The sequence below is a fragment of the Drosophila willistoni genome, chromosome 3R (genome assembly GCF_018902025.1).
Source record: "Drosophila willistoni isolate 14030-0811.24 chromosome 3R, UCI_dwil_1.1, whole genome shotgun sequence".
Taxonomy (NCBI): domain Eukaryota; kingdom Metazoa; phylum Arthropoda; class Insecta; order Diptera; family Drosophilidae; genus Drosophila; species Drosophila willistoni.
In genome coordinates, this window is record NC_061086.1 from 25,898,819 (window position 1) to 25,913,626 (window position 14,808).

At 39.0% G+C, this 14,808-nt stretch overlaps 2 protein-coding genes across 5 annotated transcripts in view; one reads left to right on the forward strand and one right to left on the reverse strand.

Moving 5' to 3' along the window:
- The first annotated feature begins 620 nt into the window (after window positions 1-620).
- Window positions 621-1,590, forward strand: LOC124459784 (extensin-like). Its single transcript, XM_047009406.1, has 2 exons — window positions 621-671; window positions 741-1,590. The coding sequence occupies exons 1-2, from the start codon at window positions 644-646 to the stop codon at window positions 1,562-1,564; spliced, it is 852 nt and encodes a 283-aa protein (XP_046865362.1). The 5' UTR covers window positions 621-643; the 3' UTR covers window positions 1,565-1,590.
- A 4,496-nt stretch (window positions 1,591-6,086) lies between these two features.
- Window positions 6,087-14,808, reverse strand: part of LOC6648010 — a 32,234-nt gene continuing 23,512 nt past the window's right edge. For 3 of the 4 annotated variants that reach the window (XM_015177382.3, XM_023178337.2, XM_047013690.1), the window contains 2 exons: window positions 9,066-9,252; window positions 6,087-9,000 (listed from right to left, as the gene is read on the reverse strand). In XM_015177382.3, the coding sequence (XP_015032868.1) occupies window positions 6,129-9,000; window positions 9,066-9,252 (3,059 nt within the window). In that variant the 3' untranslated portion in view covers window positions 6,087-6,128. Of the gene's footprint in view, window positions 9,001-9,065; window positions 9,253-11,532; window positions 11,555-14,808 lie in introns of those variants that run through there. The other variant, XM_023178338.2, reaches the window with a different exon arrangement.

The following is a 14,808-nucleotide window of genomic DNA, read 5'->3' on the forward strand; positions in this document are numbered from 1 at the left end:
TACACGAAGGGCAAAGCAGATGAAATAGTCTTTAGCCCATTGAGTGTGAATTAAGAGCTACCGGCTTATCCATGCCATGGAACATATGAGTTTGTATGTGCATTGTGGCACTCATGTGTGTGGGCCTTCCATGCAAATCAACTAAACTTGTGGCTTTACAGAATCTCAACAGGGAAATGCAAGAATATGGTTTCTAGGGGGGGTGCAAGGTTGTTGTATTTTTCTCACTTTTCTCTGTTTTTCCAACCCATGGACAAGTTTTTTTTATGAAAAGTTAAGAGCCAACATTTTTTCAAGTTAAAATTTTGAGTTTTTTCTCTCTCCATTTTTCAACTTTCTTATTATTATTACAGTCCACGACACAATTATTTATTTCATTCGGTATATCATCTTCAATTTATTTACATTTATAAATTGTATTTTGGCATTCGAATTTAAAGTTATTGGAACCGAATAATTAAATATGTTCGTTGTTTAGTTAACCTTTTGAACCGTAGATCGATATATTTTTAAACCCTATTTACACAATTGTTTAAAGACTATCATGTTTTGTTGAGCACATGCCTATAAATTAAGCGGCATGCTCTCAAAAGGCATCAGTGGGTGATTCTCTGCTGGAAAGTTGTAGACATCTCGATTCAACATGAAGATCACCATAGCTATCATTCTTGGTGAATTGATTCAACTCGAAGATCGTGATCTTGTGTAATAATTAAACCAATGGTTTCCTTTCATTACAGTGACTGTTGTGCTTATCGGTTGTGTGGAAGCCAATCGCCAGCCTCCCCGTAAGCCGTCAGCTTCTAAGCCGATACAACACAGACCGGCTCCGGGAAAGTCAGCTCCCTCTAAGAAGTCTCCAGGAAAGCCAATTCCAAATAAGCCGCCTTCCAAAAGGCCAACACCCACTAAGTCGCCTAAAAAGAAGCCAATCCCAAAGACGAAGCCTCCGAAAAAGACAACTCCCCGTAGGCCGGTCACCTGTCATCCAATCCCCTGTCAGCCATGTCCGACCCGTAAGCCAGACCCCTGTCAGCCGTGTCCACCTAAGCCAGTTTCCCCAATTCCATGTCCGCCTAACACGCCTAAACCCCGTCCACCTAAGCCATGTCCGCCTAACACGCCTAAACCAGCTCCACCTAAAACTACTCGTCCACCTACCAAATGTACTACGCCCTCTCCTTGCCCCCCAATCGTCACACGTACGCCCTCTCCTTGCCCCCCAATCGTCACACGTACGCCCTCTCCTTGCCCCCCAATCGTCACACCTAAGCCCACTACTTGCCCCCCAATCGTCACACCTAAGCCGACTACTTGCCCCCCAATCGTCACACCTAAGCCCACTACTTGCCCCCCAATCGTCACACCTAAGCCCACTCCTTGCCCGACTCCCGCTCCATCACCACCTTCATGCGGCTGCAATTGTGGTCCAGGCGGCAAACCTTGCCCAGGTTGCCCATCTAGGTGTGATCTCTGTAGCAGTCTTATTGGTTTGCTGAAGCAACTTGATGAAAAAATCAAGCTTTGCGTTTGCGGTCAACCGAAATGGTCAGTTATCTTATGATTCCAAAGCCCTAACACTGACATTGACTTCTAGATAAATAAACATTGTTTCTTCCTACATAATTTGTATAAACTTCTTTGAATTTGGTAAAAGCTTACTTAAAAATGGGTGAGGGCTTTTTGGCCTGTGGGAATACCTAAAAACACTTTAAGAATGTCAAGAATGAAATAGGTGAAGAATATACATATGTATAATATTACGTCGATTCATAAAGTACAAGAACCTTTATATTGATTATAAATGTTAAAACGCATATTCAATTATATTGTTAATAGTCGAGGAACTTTATTTGATCTAGTATTGAGTTCCATTTCCGCAAATGACTTTGACGTACGATGACGATGTCGCAGAATAATGTAACAAGTGCTAAAATATATAAACAAATATAATTCATCGTTCACATTTATATATATAGGTACCATATGACTTACAGAAAAATTAAAGCATTTGTCAAATGGAAAAGTTCACCGAACACGAAATAAAACAAGTTATTTTCTCGAACATTGGAAATATTAATAACACAGGAAATACTTTTAATGTTGTCAAAGATTTCGGTTATTAAATGTCCTAATGGTAGTATAAACTATGCCAAATAGAGCTAACAGTTTACCTATTTGGGTAATATTACCTTACCTAATTCATTGCTGGCCAAAATGATGGGTCCCATAGAGTTGAAAGTTAAAATGAAAAGTTAAATTAAAAGTTAAAAATCTTATTGTTCGGCTGCTGGACCAAATCCTCTCCGTTGATTGTTTCATAAGCTAAGTTGTTTGATCCTTGATTCTGACTGCATGGATCGCTGGTGGTCAGTCCATGCGGTGTCGGCTTTATCTCTTGGATAACAAATATAATGTAAATAATGCCTATTATCTGGAATGCAAGCAATTCTGCAAAACACATAAATTATGTGTAAAAACGTTGTCGTTTTCTTTTATTAGTTAGCTTTTCTCACACATGAAATCGAATATATATCTTAATATATATAAATCTCGTGTCACAATGTTTGTCCTCAATGGACTCCTAAACCACTTAACCGATTATAATAAAATTCGCACACCATGTGCAGTTCGATCTAACTTGAGAGATAGGATAGTTTAAATCTCAGCGTGGCAGGGTTTCTAGTATGTATATAAGTTTATATATATATTTACCCAACATCGGAAACGACAATGCCTCTATAGACATTGCAATGATTCCAAAATGTAAAAATCTATCCTTGGCAGGCATAACAATGGCGATATAACTGTACATGGCTATCAAAAAGGCATTGGAACCATCAAAAAAAAGGTGACAAAATTAAGCCCCATGGGGGGAATGGAATGGTCCAAGCGCAATGAATTGATAAAATCAGCCAATATTAATTCACCTAGAAGATAATTATCACCTATATTATAATTATTACATATACTCCTTAATATTACCTACTTACATAAAAAACCCAGAGTCCGTTGGGTATTTTCGTTGGCGCTGTATAATATGTTGCACACGATCCTTCTTAATGCCTTGCAAAGTGTGCAATTGAAGTACGATAGAATCCTGAGTGATCCTTTTGACCATGGAAACCGAGAACGATATAGTATTTCAACAAATTTGCCATGAAAAACAAAAAAATAATAGGTTCAAAAACCAAATAATTGCGCCAACGCCAACATTTTTGGAAATAGTTCAATTTTTGATGCCTCCTTCGAGCAACTGCATCACTACCTTCAGAAGACGCTGCCATCATTTGCTGAAAATCTCTTTAAGTGCTCTAAGCTTTGGTTTGGTAAATGATCCAACCTGATTGATTAGAATTAGCTTCATAGAGTTCTAAACACAGATTAAACATTTCATTTGTTGCCGGACCGCATCTTACAATTAGCATTTTAGGCACAAGAAACCTGTTGAATTCTCCTTTTTTATTAAGTACTCATTTTTATGCATATATTGCGTTTTTTCTGGTGGTAAGTATTATTAATAAAACTCAACGATAAAAGCACAACCAAGTAAGCATAAAACGTTTAATTCCTTATAATTTGTATTGCCCTTCTGAATTGCATTTTGTACTATTTTTATACCCTTCCAGAGGGTATAACGAAATATACATAAAGTAAATGCATCATTAATTTTTCCCTACTTTATCCCATTTCATCCCCTTCTTAATAAATATTATATCCTGATATATCCCGATATGTGAATGTTGTCGGTGCGACGACTAACTTTATACTACCAAGAGTATGCGAACATAGGGTGGAATTAAAGTGAATGCAAATGACAGGCAGAAGGAAACAATTCCATTGATTTTATCTACTCCTGATAAGCATTAACAGCCGAGTCGATCCTGTCCGTGTGAACACCTAGATCTGGGAGACTATAAATGCTATAGTCACAGAATTTATTTTTGAGAACTCCTGTCGATCAGGTTTGGTTGTAATCCAAGGAAATGTTTGTTGTAATCCGAGGATAAAATTAACATCTTAGCCATTTATGGTTATGCATCCTGATTGTTTAAACCTAGTCTTGACCATTTGGACTAGACAATAATTCACTAAGGCGAAGTATATGACTAGTACCCTTAAATTTTAAATATAACTGGAGTGTTTATCACCCTGGACAGGCTTTGTTATCATTAAATTATTTACATTAATAAAATGTATTTTTAGCATGCGAATTTGAAGTTATTGGAACCGAATAAAATATGTTTTTTGTTTGTTCAAAAAAATTTGTTTATTTAACCCGTTGAGTGGGCAATCGATATATTTTTAAAATTTATTTACACAATTGTGTCAAGACTACAAGTTTTGGTAAAGCGTATGCCTATAAAATGGGCGGCTTACTTTCGAAAAGACATCAGTTAGCGATTCTCTCCTGGCAAGTCGTGGACATCTGAATTTAATATGAAGCTCACCATAACTGCTCTACTTGGTAAATGGATTTAGCTTTAAGATCCGTGATCTTTTGTAGTAATTAAACAAAATTTATTCCTTCATTCACAGTGACTGTTGCGCTTGTCGGCTGTGCCGGGGCCAATAGTGTTCCATCATGCGGCTGCGAAGACCATACCACTACTACTTGCACGACACCGAAAACTACTTGCACGACAACTACATGCAGACCACCACCGCCACCTCCTTGCACGACACAGCCACCTCCTTGCACGTCACCGCCACCTCCTTGCACGACACAGTCAACTCCTTGCACGACAACGAAAACTACTTGCACGACAACGAAAACTACTTGCACGACACAGACACCTCCTTGCACAACAACGAAAACTACTTGCACACCAAAGCCACCTCCTTGCACAACAAGGCCACCAAAGCCAACTACTACTTGCAAACCACCGAAACCTACTCGCACAACAAAGCCACCAAAGCCAACTACTACTTGCAAACCACCGAAACCTACTCGCACAACAAAGCCACCAAAGCCAACTACTACTTGCACAACACCAAAGCCAACGAAAACTACTTGCAAACCAACCACAACAAAAAGGCCAACAAAGCCAACAAGACCAACCAAACCTTCTGGCCCACCACCATCATGCGGCTGTGGTCCAGGCGGCAAGCCATGCCCTGGTTGCCCGGATAAATGTGCTCTCTGTAAGGAACTTGTTGATTTGATAAAACAACTTAATGACAAAATCATGACATGCGTGTGCGGTCTACCAAAGTGGGCAGTGCAATAGTGCACTTAATCCCTAAGATTGAACCCGATCCCCAACACTGACTTCGCCTTTTGAACATTGTTCACTAACTAGATTAATCACTTTTGTTTCTTGTTACAATATTTTGTTATTAAACTTTTTTGAATTTAAACATTTAACATTTCTATTTCCACTAGACTTTTTTTTTCAGTTCATTCAATTTTAATATTCCCAAAAAAAAAAAAAAAAAGGAAAAACCAACTTAACCCAAAGGTAGCATTTAAATATGAAGCTGGGGAATTAAACGGAATTTTTCCTTTTCCTTTGTTAAAAAGCGAAATTTACGTTGGTGGTGGCAAATCCCTATTTTCATGTATGTAACTGCACTTTGCGACGAGGTCATCCACCATGTACCCACCCACTGGCAAAGGAACCAACTTTGGTGCAGTGAAAAGCGAAAGTTTCTTTTTCTTAGACATAATGAAACATTTTATTGCATTTAAAGATTTCCGTTTTTTGTTTAGAGAACGCGAGAATAAAGAAATTCTTAGGGACTACGAGTAAATTCTTGGATCTGTTAGATGCTTGATTCGTTGGTAACTTAAGTTGATAAAGAGTTATATTGTGTATCCTAAGTATTTAAAAATAAGTTGTGATATGTTTGTTGATTTGGTTGCTTGCAGAACATTTCAAAAAAATTTACAAATTCGTCGTACTAAACTAGCTTAAATTTATAATTAGAATATTTTTCTTAAATGTTTTCAACTTCGGAGATATCTTAACTAAATGTAGTTTGAACTATGGTCCAAAATCGAATATAATGCACTTATGAATAGATAAATCTATTGGATACTAAACCTACAGACAACATAGAAAACACATTCGACTCGTTGAAAATACATAACTGGAACACATTGTTATTTATTCAATGTTCATTTATTAGCAGTTCATATAGTTGGACGCTGGCGTCTCTCCGTTTTTGGCTGGTTCTGTTTCAAGCAAATCGCCACCCACATTCTGATAGACCTCCGCCTGGACCTCAATAGTGCCCACCTGAGGGCAGGGCACTTGCTTGGGCTTGAACGAACTGCACTTGCCGGAGACGGAGTTGGTTTTGGTTAGCTTGCCATAGATGATATTGGAGCGTTCATTCAACTTGATGGGTTGCAGGGTGACTCCATTCTGATTTTGATAGTGCTGCTGCTCGGCATGCTCCTTGGCTTCCTCAATGGTGTTTAGGTAGTTGCTACTCTGCGATTGCGACAGTGGTTGACTGCCATAGACGGGAATATTCGAGGGGAACATCTGATAGTGTTCAGAGCTGGGAGTTGGACTGGTGGGCGTATGCAAGCGCTGGGAACTGGACATGGGCGAGGGGAAGACGATCTGATGCCGTTCATCGCCAGGTGTTGAGCCGGGAGTGATGAAAACAGGACGGGCTGGCGGTGGCACCGAATAGTTGTCCATCAGTGAGCCATGGGCACCCAAACGATAGTTAAAACGTCGATCCTCATGATCCGAATGAGTGCCAGAGTCACCGAGAGACGCGCCACTGCAATTGCTGCCCGTGCTGAGACGTCCTGATGACGACGATGAACTAGAAACACTCTGCAAACTGAGCGAACTGATTGGACGAGCCGAAGATGACTTGAAGCTACTACTGCTGGTGGTGGCTATTGAACTTTTTGTCTCATCGAGCAGACTATCCGCACAGCTTGCCCCACCTCCAGACGAGGCAGAGGCCGCGGCCTTGGGCCTGGAGAAAAGTTTCTTGATTCTCTCAAATGGAGTCTCTCGTTTGAGTTGGGACTTAACCTGATCGTGAATCCTCTCGTACTCTCGTCGCAGCTGATCGATTTGATCTTGTTTCTCTCGGAAACTCTGCTGCACATCGTTGCGATGCTTCCATCGCTCTACAAGTAGTTCCACATCTCTAATCGATAGCACATTGTTTTTGAAATCATGCATTATTTCGGCCAGTTCATCGTCCGCATTGGTCCGGGCGGAAGTGGAGGCAGAGGCATCGCTGGCACTGCGTTTTAGTGTACCGTAGCCAGGCAGCTGCTGTGGCTGGTTGTGGGCCAATCTCGTTGTGGAACGACTCAAACGCAGCGGTTCCTCCACTGGTCGATTCGAGGGCTGGAACAAATAATTGCCATCATCTGCTGGAGCAGTCACAGGTATATTGGATGGCTGCAGGACATAATCATTGCCAGCGACTGCTTGATTCTCCAGCAACTGAGAGCACTCCTGACTAAACTTATCCGGACTGGATTGATACAGGGGAGCCGCATCGACCTCATCGCGTGATTTGTTTTGCTCCTTTGATGGATAGTAGGGCGGTTCGTTGATGCGCAACTCATTAGTGGTTTGTTCCGAGTTGGGAACAATTTCCGGGAGATTCTTGTGAGTTTCAAGATTTTTTTCTGTCACTGAAGTCTGGAGATTATTATCATCTTCTGTCTCGACGCTGATGTAATTGAGATTCGATATGGCCATTGTCTCTGTTTTGGCACGCACTTCAGGTGTGTTTTCGCGCTCGGAACCGCTGGACATTTCCATATACTCGGCCGATGGCAATTGCTTGGGCGGTTTCTGTGCCTTGGCTGGCACTGCCTCAATGACCACAGCAGAGTTGGGACTAGATTTGGCCTGCTGACCGTTACTGGCCTCCCCACCACTGCCGCCTGCAGGAGTGACCGCCTTGAAGTAGTGATACATGGTGGTCAGTTCGTGAAACTCCGAGAAACTGATGATATTCTGGGCCAGTTTGTGGTGACCCTCCTGATCGGCGAGATCGGCTGGAGTGCGGCCGACACAGTTGCGTACACCGCAAGCCGTATCTCCTCCAGGACACTCCATCAGCTGAATGCACAGGCGATTGAGACCCCAGCGAGCGGCGAAATGCAATAAAGTGGGATACTCTTCGGGACTCGACTCGAGACGTGTGAAGAAATGCGGTTGCCTTTCATATGGTCCGTTGAGCAGATGAAAATTTGGTGGCATATTACGCTGAAAGCATTGCAATAGATGCTGATCGAGACCATCTCTATCCACTGGTCCAATGCCCAAGGCATGGCACATAAACTCTATGGGTGAGTCCTCCACCCTCAGCAATTGTTCCAATTCACGCAGACGACTCTCACACTTGATGGGCCGTGCGCCGAGACTCTTGTTGTTCTTTTCGATGCGTATTTCGATCATGGTCGAGATTTCCATGCACGATTCGGGTATGGAGAACTGCAGTGTGTACGGATTGCGGCACTTGAAGTTACGCAATTCGATATGTTCACCGGATTTCTCGACCAGCAGCTTGAGCGTATCATTCTTCTCTAGGGGTTCAGCCAGCATGGCCACAACTTTATTCTGACCGAGTTTCACCTTTTTAGGCATCACAGTGAATCCCTCCGAGCAGCTGGAGAAGCTGCGCGATATTCCCACGCCGTTGCTACTACTACTACTGTCCGGACATGGTGGACGCTGGCACAGAGCTCTGCCCAATATATCAGTGGCAATGCCCAGAATATTACTAATCTGCACCTGGTCGTTGTCCCGCACCACACAGCGCCGCCATTTGTAGTAGCTGGGCAGAGCTGTCTTATGCATCTCCTTGATCTTCTCCTCGCTCACATCCAGCAATATGGCCAGCACCTTATCCACTCTGATAATCGATGACAATTGGGTCATCAGGAAACTGTGCGGCAGAGCCACTAGAACGGGACACAAAATTACAATCTGTAGAGCCGTATTCTGATACTTTTGGGAAATTTCTTCGCTGAAGGGACCATCATCAATTTTTATGTGCAGAAAACTGAAAGAATCAAAAAAGTTAGTTGAAAATATTCAGTGTATTAGTTTATATTCAAGTATACTCACTTGAAGGGTTTGCGTCCGCGCTGTTTGGTGATCTTATCGAAATGGTTCTTCAGGAAAGTGGCACGCAAATAGGCACGTTCACTATGCTTTGCCGTTATGATCAGTATGTCGTCCATATTATAGCCGAGCAGACCAAAGCCCGATGCATTCGTTCCACTTTGTGTGTTGTTCACGTTGCTGCAGTTGTCTGCAAAATGACGAAAACGAAAGTGCTCAAATTAGTAGTGATAAGACATTGGCCCAAGGCGACCTCCAGAATATACATATGTATATGTGCATACATATATGTATGTAAGTGTGTTAGTTGGCGTTTCTCTGATAAATAATGTTGTTTACTTAGGATTTGACTTTACAGTGATTCATGACCTCTTCAAATAGCACAAAATGTTTCATTGTATTTATCTTTGATTTGTTGGCTACAGAATAAACTTGATAGCCTGTTGGGTCAAATGGGAAAAGAAAACTGTGTCACCTGTGTGAGAATTTTTTTGGAATTCTTCATTTTTATCTGCTGGTGCATTCTTTTTTTTTTGGCTTAAACTAATATTTCTTTAATATTGAAAGATTAAAAATTGATTGTCTCTGGCGTTAGTTTTAATACAAACACAGGGTTTTTTTCTATACAGGATTGAGATATGGGCTCATGTAAAATAACCCATGGCAGCCACATCTTAGACATCCCCACAAAAACATAGAAAACGAAAGAGGAAACCAATCAGTAAAGCATAATATCCCAAGAAACTGCTTCTATCCTTATAGATCTTTGTATAGATTTGGCAAAAGTTTCTTAAACTTCAAGTATCTCATCAAAAGTATCTCGAATATAACCACAATAGTGCGAGCGAATTCAATATTTGTATGGCAATACTCAGAAGGAGTTAAAACTGAATGAATTCTTATCTCGAATGATTTTTATGTAGACCGAATTTCACTTGGCACTTTACACTTCGAAATCATAACTGAAAACAATTTGAAAACGCTTTTAAAACGAATTCTCGTGCCATAAGCTTACTTATATGTTTAATACAAAAGAGAATCTCATTTAACATTTTAATTTTGGAAGGCATTGCCAAAGAAGTTTATAAATTTCACTGCAATCAAGTCAAAGCGATTTTTGCAAACTGAATTTGCAAAATGAAATACCTTATCTATAACAACGTTCTCCTCTTGTTAGTCACTTGTTTCAACAGCTGTTCTTAATAATTAACTTGAGTCTTGAACAATCCGTTTTGGGTGTTAAATTAAATGAGAAAAAACACAGAGAAAGAGAATGGAATTATGAAACACATTGTGAACATTTCAGCAAGACAATCCTAAGACAACTGCCAAGGAATGAAGGCCCAGATGCATTTGTTTAGAAGCAGCTGCCCACATTTTGGCTTGTCTTGTCTTTTCTTTTTGTTATAAAAACAAAAGATTTAAATGAAATTAAACAACATAAATTTTAGCTTCATTTTTGTACATTAGAGCGGAGGGAGAAGCATTTAGTTAGTTAAGACTAGTGTCTAGGGCTAATCAGTTTCTATGGCGATCATAAATTTAGTCACGTTTAGCGCATTTAAATAAATCTCACACACACACATACACACGGAGAGACACGAAGTTTTCGGGGGGCGATGTTATCTCCTGGCCAAACCAAAATTTACTGTTGCATTTGCCTGAATTTGAACTTCTTGACACCCACAAATGGCGGCAGCATCAGCTCGTTGTCGACGTTGTTGTTGTCTCGTCAGTCTCAGACAGTCTCCAATCTCTCCCTGCCTCTTCCTGTTGCACACACACACACACACACACACACACACACGCACACATACAACATGAGAGACTTTGCAACGCAGCTGCTGCTCATTATATGGCGAGGGCATAAGGAACTGAAGGCCTCTTGCCTTTCGCTTTATATAAATGCAAAAAAAAAAACAAAGTATAAAAAATATATATGTACACATAATATGAGAGGAGGGAGCAAAAAATAGCAACAACTGAAACGTTTTTCGTCACAAAATATTATATATAGCTATATGTATATATATATCTTTGTGGAGTATTTCATTTTTTTTTTTTTTTTTCTAAAAACCCATGACAACACAATTAAGTGGAATTTCACTTTAGTTTTTTGAGAGCTCTTTCTCTTATATTTGTGATTAATGGACAGAGTCAAAGTTATGTCCTGGTTTTGTTCTTAATGGGCTTTTTTGTTTTAGTTTAACCTTTGAATTTTATTTTTATTCATTTCTCAATTACATGGCAGAAGACTGACGACAAAAATTTGCAAATGTCTGACATTTTGCAGTTTTCGTAGCTCCAATCGGCAATCGGAACATCTGGTAATTGTTAAGGCAATTGTAAGAAAAATGCCAGCTCTTTGTCTTTTTGTCAATAATTTGGTTTCTTCTTTTTTTTGTTTTCTTTGATCGATGCCTTTTTAATGGTCTTTGTATGGCTGCATTCTCTCTTTATCGTTACTTACTCATCTCCATGTTAACATACTCGTAGCCAACCCCATCTTCACACTCGTCATCATCCTCGTCCTCATCTTCATCCTCTTTGGCATGCGACGATAGGACACAGCTAAAGAATTTACAACTGCCCCGGGCAGACATTTTTGGAATTTTTTTTTAAACAAAATTATTTAATTGCTATCAACGCGTTGCACAAAACATTTGCGCTAATTGTCGTCTCAGCATCAGCATTTCAAATGGAACTGGCGATCATGAGATTACCAGACAGAGCATTTAGCTAAACCAAGCTTTAGTTAGTTCAGGCTAAATTGACTAGTCCTACGGTTTTAATTAATTGATTAAAATAAGACGGCTTGTCTCTCTCTCTCTCTCTCTCTATCTCTCTTTCTCTCTCTGTCTCTGTGTGTATGTTTGAGTGATTATGTGGGCAGTTAAGATTTAGTTTGAACTGGTTAAAAATTACATTAAGACCCATTTTAGAATTAGATAAATGTGGAACTCATAAACATTATCTTATTAGATAAAAGAAGTAACATTAAATCAAATCACATTCTATATAGAGTTAACAATATAAAAATCAACTTCAACATAGATAACATAAAAAGATAATAGATAATAGGTTGATCGATAGATAGACTTCAAGTGAAGTAAATGCATTTGAGGAAAGGCATATACAAAGGGTACTTGAAATATTAATTTCTTAATAGGTAAATGCACATAAAATCTTTCAGAACATTAAAGAAAACGAACCTAAAACTAAATCACTGAACTAAACAAAATCTTTTCGCCTTAGATGCAAACATAAGTCTTACTTAAAAAACAAACAAAAACCGAAGTAGAAACTGAAATCGATACTTAATTTTGTTTTCCATTTCCTGTAGGAATTCAAATAAATGCGATTCTTATGTTAGTCCATTTGATTTTTGGGTCTTGCCATTAAAAGGGAAACTCTTTAAGTCATTTCCAAGTATATATAAAAGTGATACTTAAACCGAAAACCCTTATATAACAATAATTCATCAAAATTTGTTCTCAGTATGGTATAATAACTTATAAATGCTTGCTTGATTTTTATTATTATGACGATAACGATGATGATGGCGATGGTGTCCCCATGGATAGGTCCATGAATTTGGGGACAATTTGAATTTGAATAAATGTCAACCCAAAAAAACTGAGTTCTCTCTTTTAGCAAGACATAAATCAACGAAAAGCGAACAAAATAAATGCGGGATTAAACGGACTACAAAAAAAGAGAAAAAAAAAAAATTAAGATTTGATGAAGAGGGGCAAATGGCAGACCGGACGATATATAAATTAACCCTCCCCACCAAAATGCAAAATGTATATAACTCAAATGTGTGTACATATGTAGATTCTGTGTGTGTGTGTGTGTGAATAACAATTATCATTTAATTATGTCAACTGTAACTTAATTATGCGCATATCTTTTAATTCCAGTTGAGTTCTCGCTCTTTTAGTGTCTCTTTTTTTTTTTTTTTGGTTAATTGGTGACTTCCTTATGAGATTTATGCATTTCATATCTTTAATTGAATATGAATGCCTTCATTTTGGGGGCTGTCCACTAAGATAAATCCTTTTGAATTCACCTACTTTGAAACACTTGACAAACGATTCATAAATTTATTGTCTATTGAAAGTGATTAGTTCTGTGTCATTCTGGAATGAAAAGTAAACCTTTATCTAGGGTAAACAAGCTTCGATATCTTTTTGAAGTTTTCTATTTTTTTTATGGATAATGTTTTCTGTTTTTTGACTTTAGGATTTTGTGTGTAACCCAAATACCCCCTAACTGCAGTAATTTTCACAATTTAATAAATCATAAATGATTTAAATTGTTTTTAGTTCTAGTTCCATAAACGGGGGCTACTCATATTCTCATACTCTCTCTCTCTCTCGCATATTCTATGCGTTTTGAGTGCGTTTCCGCCCACCAGGCCAAAAACAGCCGTAGAGTCCCTCCCCATTCCCCTTCACTACAGACAAAAGACGAACAAACTTTGATGTTAGTTAAATGAAAATTGTGTGTTCTCTCATTGTCTCTGCCGAGTGTGTGAGAATTAGACAGCTGGACACTGGTCAGGCCCAACGGGCATTGTATGTATGTAGTAGTAGTAGTAGGGGAATGGGGGCAGGGATATTGTTCTGCCACCAGGCACCAGGCACAACGATTATAAATGACATTGCATTTGATTTGGTTTTGCTCTCAATGAGCCTGCATCGGGGCTGAGGCAATCAGTGCCTTGCTTGTTTAGCATACAAGTGAGGTCAGAACTTGCTGTTTAATGAAAATGCTAAAGAAAAATAGCGAAACTAATTAGGGAATAAGTATAATAAATCAAAGCAAAAATGAAATGCGGAGATATTTTATCTATAGATCAAAGGTAATTCAAAGAAGATGGGGGTCTATATAGTCTCTCTATATCCTTAATATAGATATTTTGCCTGTACCAAAAATGGTCTGAAACATAGAAATATTGATCTATAAATTCTCGAAAAAAAACTTTTATACAAGTATTATCATCTAAGTCTCTATTTGGGCAGCACATTTAGGGCCTTATCTTCTTGGAAAATTTCTTAATATAGCCATACATAAAGTTTTGCCATCGTTTCACTTCATTTTGACCTAGTAAATGTTAAATTTATATTCTTATTGAAATGTTTTTTAATGAAAACGTTTAAAAGCACATCATAGATGTGTGTGTTAGTGTGTGTATGTGGTTGATTTTCTCATTTCTTGCATTCAACTAAAAGGGATACATAAACAACATTTTTGAAATTTCACCAGCAAAAAACAAAAACAAACAAAGCGAGGAAAATATTGAGGCATAGAATGGTTTTCCAAGCTAATAAACATGGCCAAAGGGTAAATGGATGAATGCAGTCATAGACATGGAAAACTCCGGCGCGAAATTCTAAATATATGGCCGAATGTATTGGAGGAATGGGAAGTTTCAGATTTCGAGGCATAAATTTTATAGTACCTCCCGATTGGAGTTAAGTTCATAAAAAAGAATGCAAAGTTCATAAAAGTTGTACAGTTTACGCTAGAGATTATGCAGATTGTTTATCCATCCGCACATAGTTGAGTAGTTAACTAAAGTCCTTGATAGAATGCTCGAATGCAATTTGAATTTTAATAGTGTCTTTGGCAACTGGGAGGTCTTTCCCAGCCAACTGCAGCAGAGATACATGTATGTATGTATGTATGTACGAGTGTATACAGTGGGATGGCCTCAAGAGTCAGAGAGCCTCTGATGTTA

Excerpts from the sequence above, each read along its gene's own strand:
- LOC124459784 (XM_047009406.1), top strand. The coding sequence starts at position 644 with ATGAAGATCACCATAGCTATCATTCTTG. Across the intron at positions 672-740 it reads CACCATAGCTATCATTCTTG|TGACTGTTGTGCTTATCGGT; the intron begins GTGAATTGATTC and ends CTTTCATTACAG.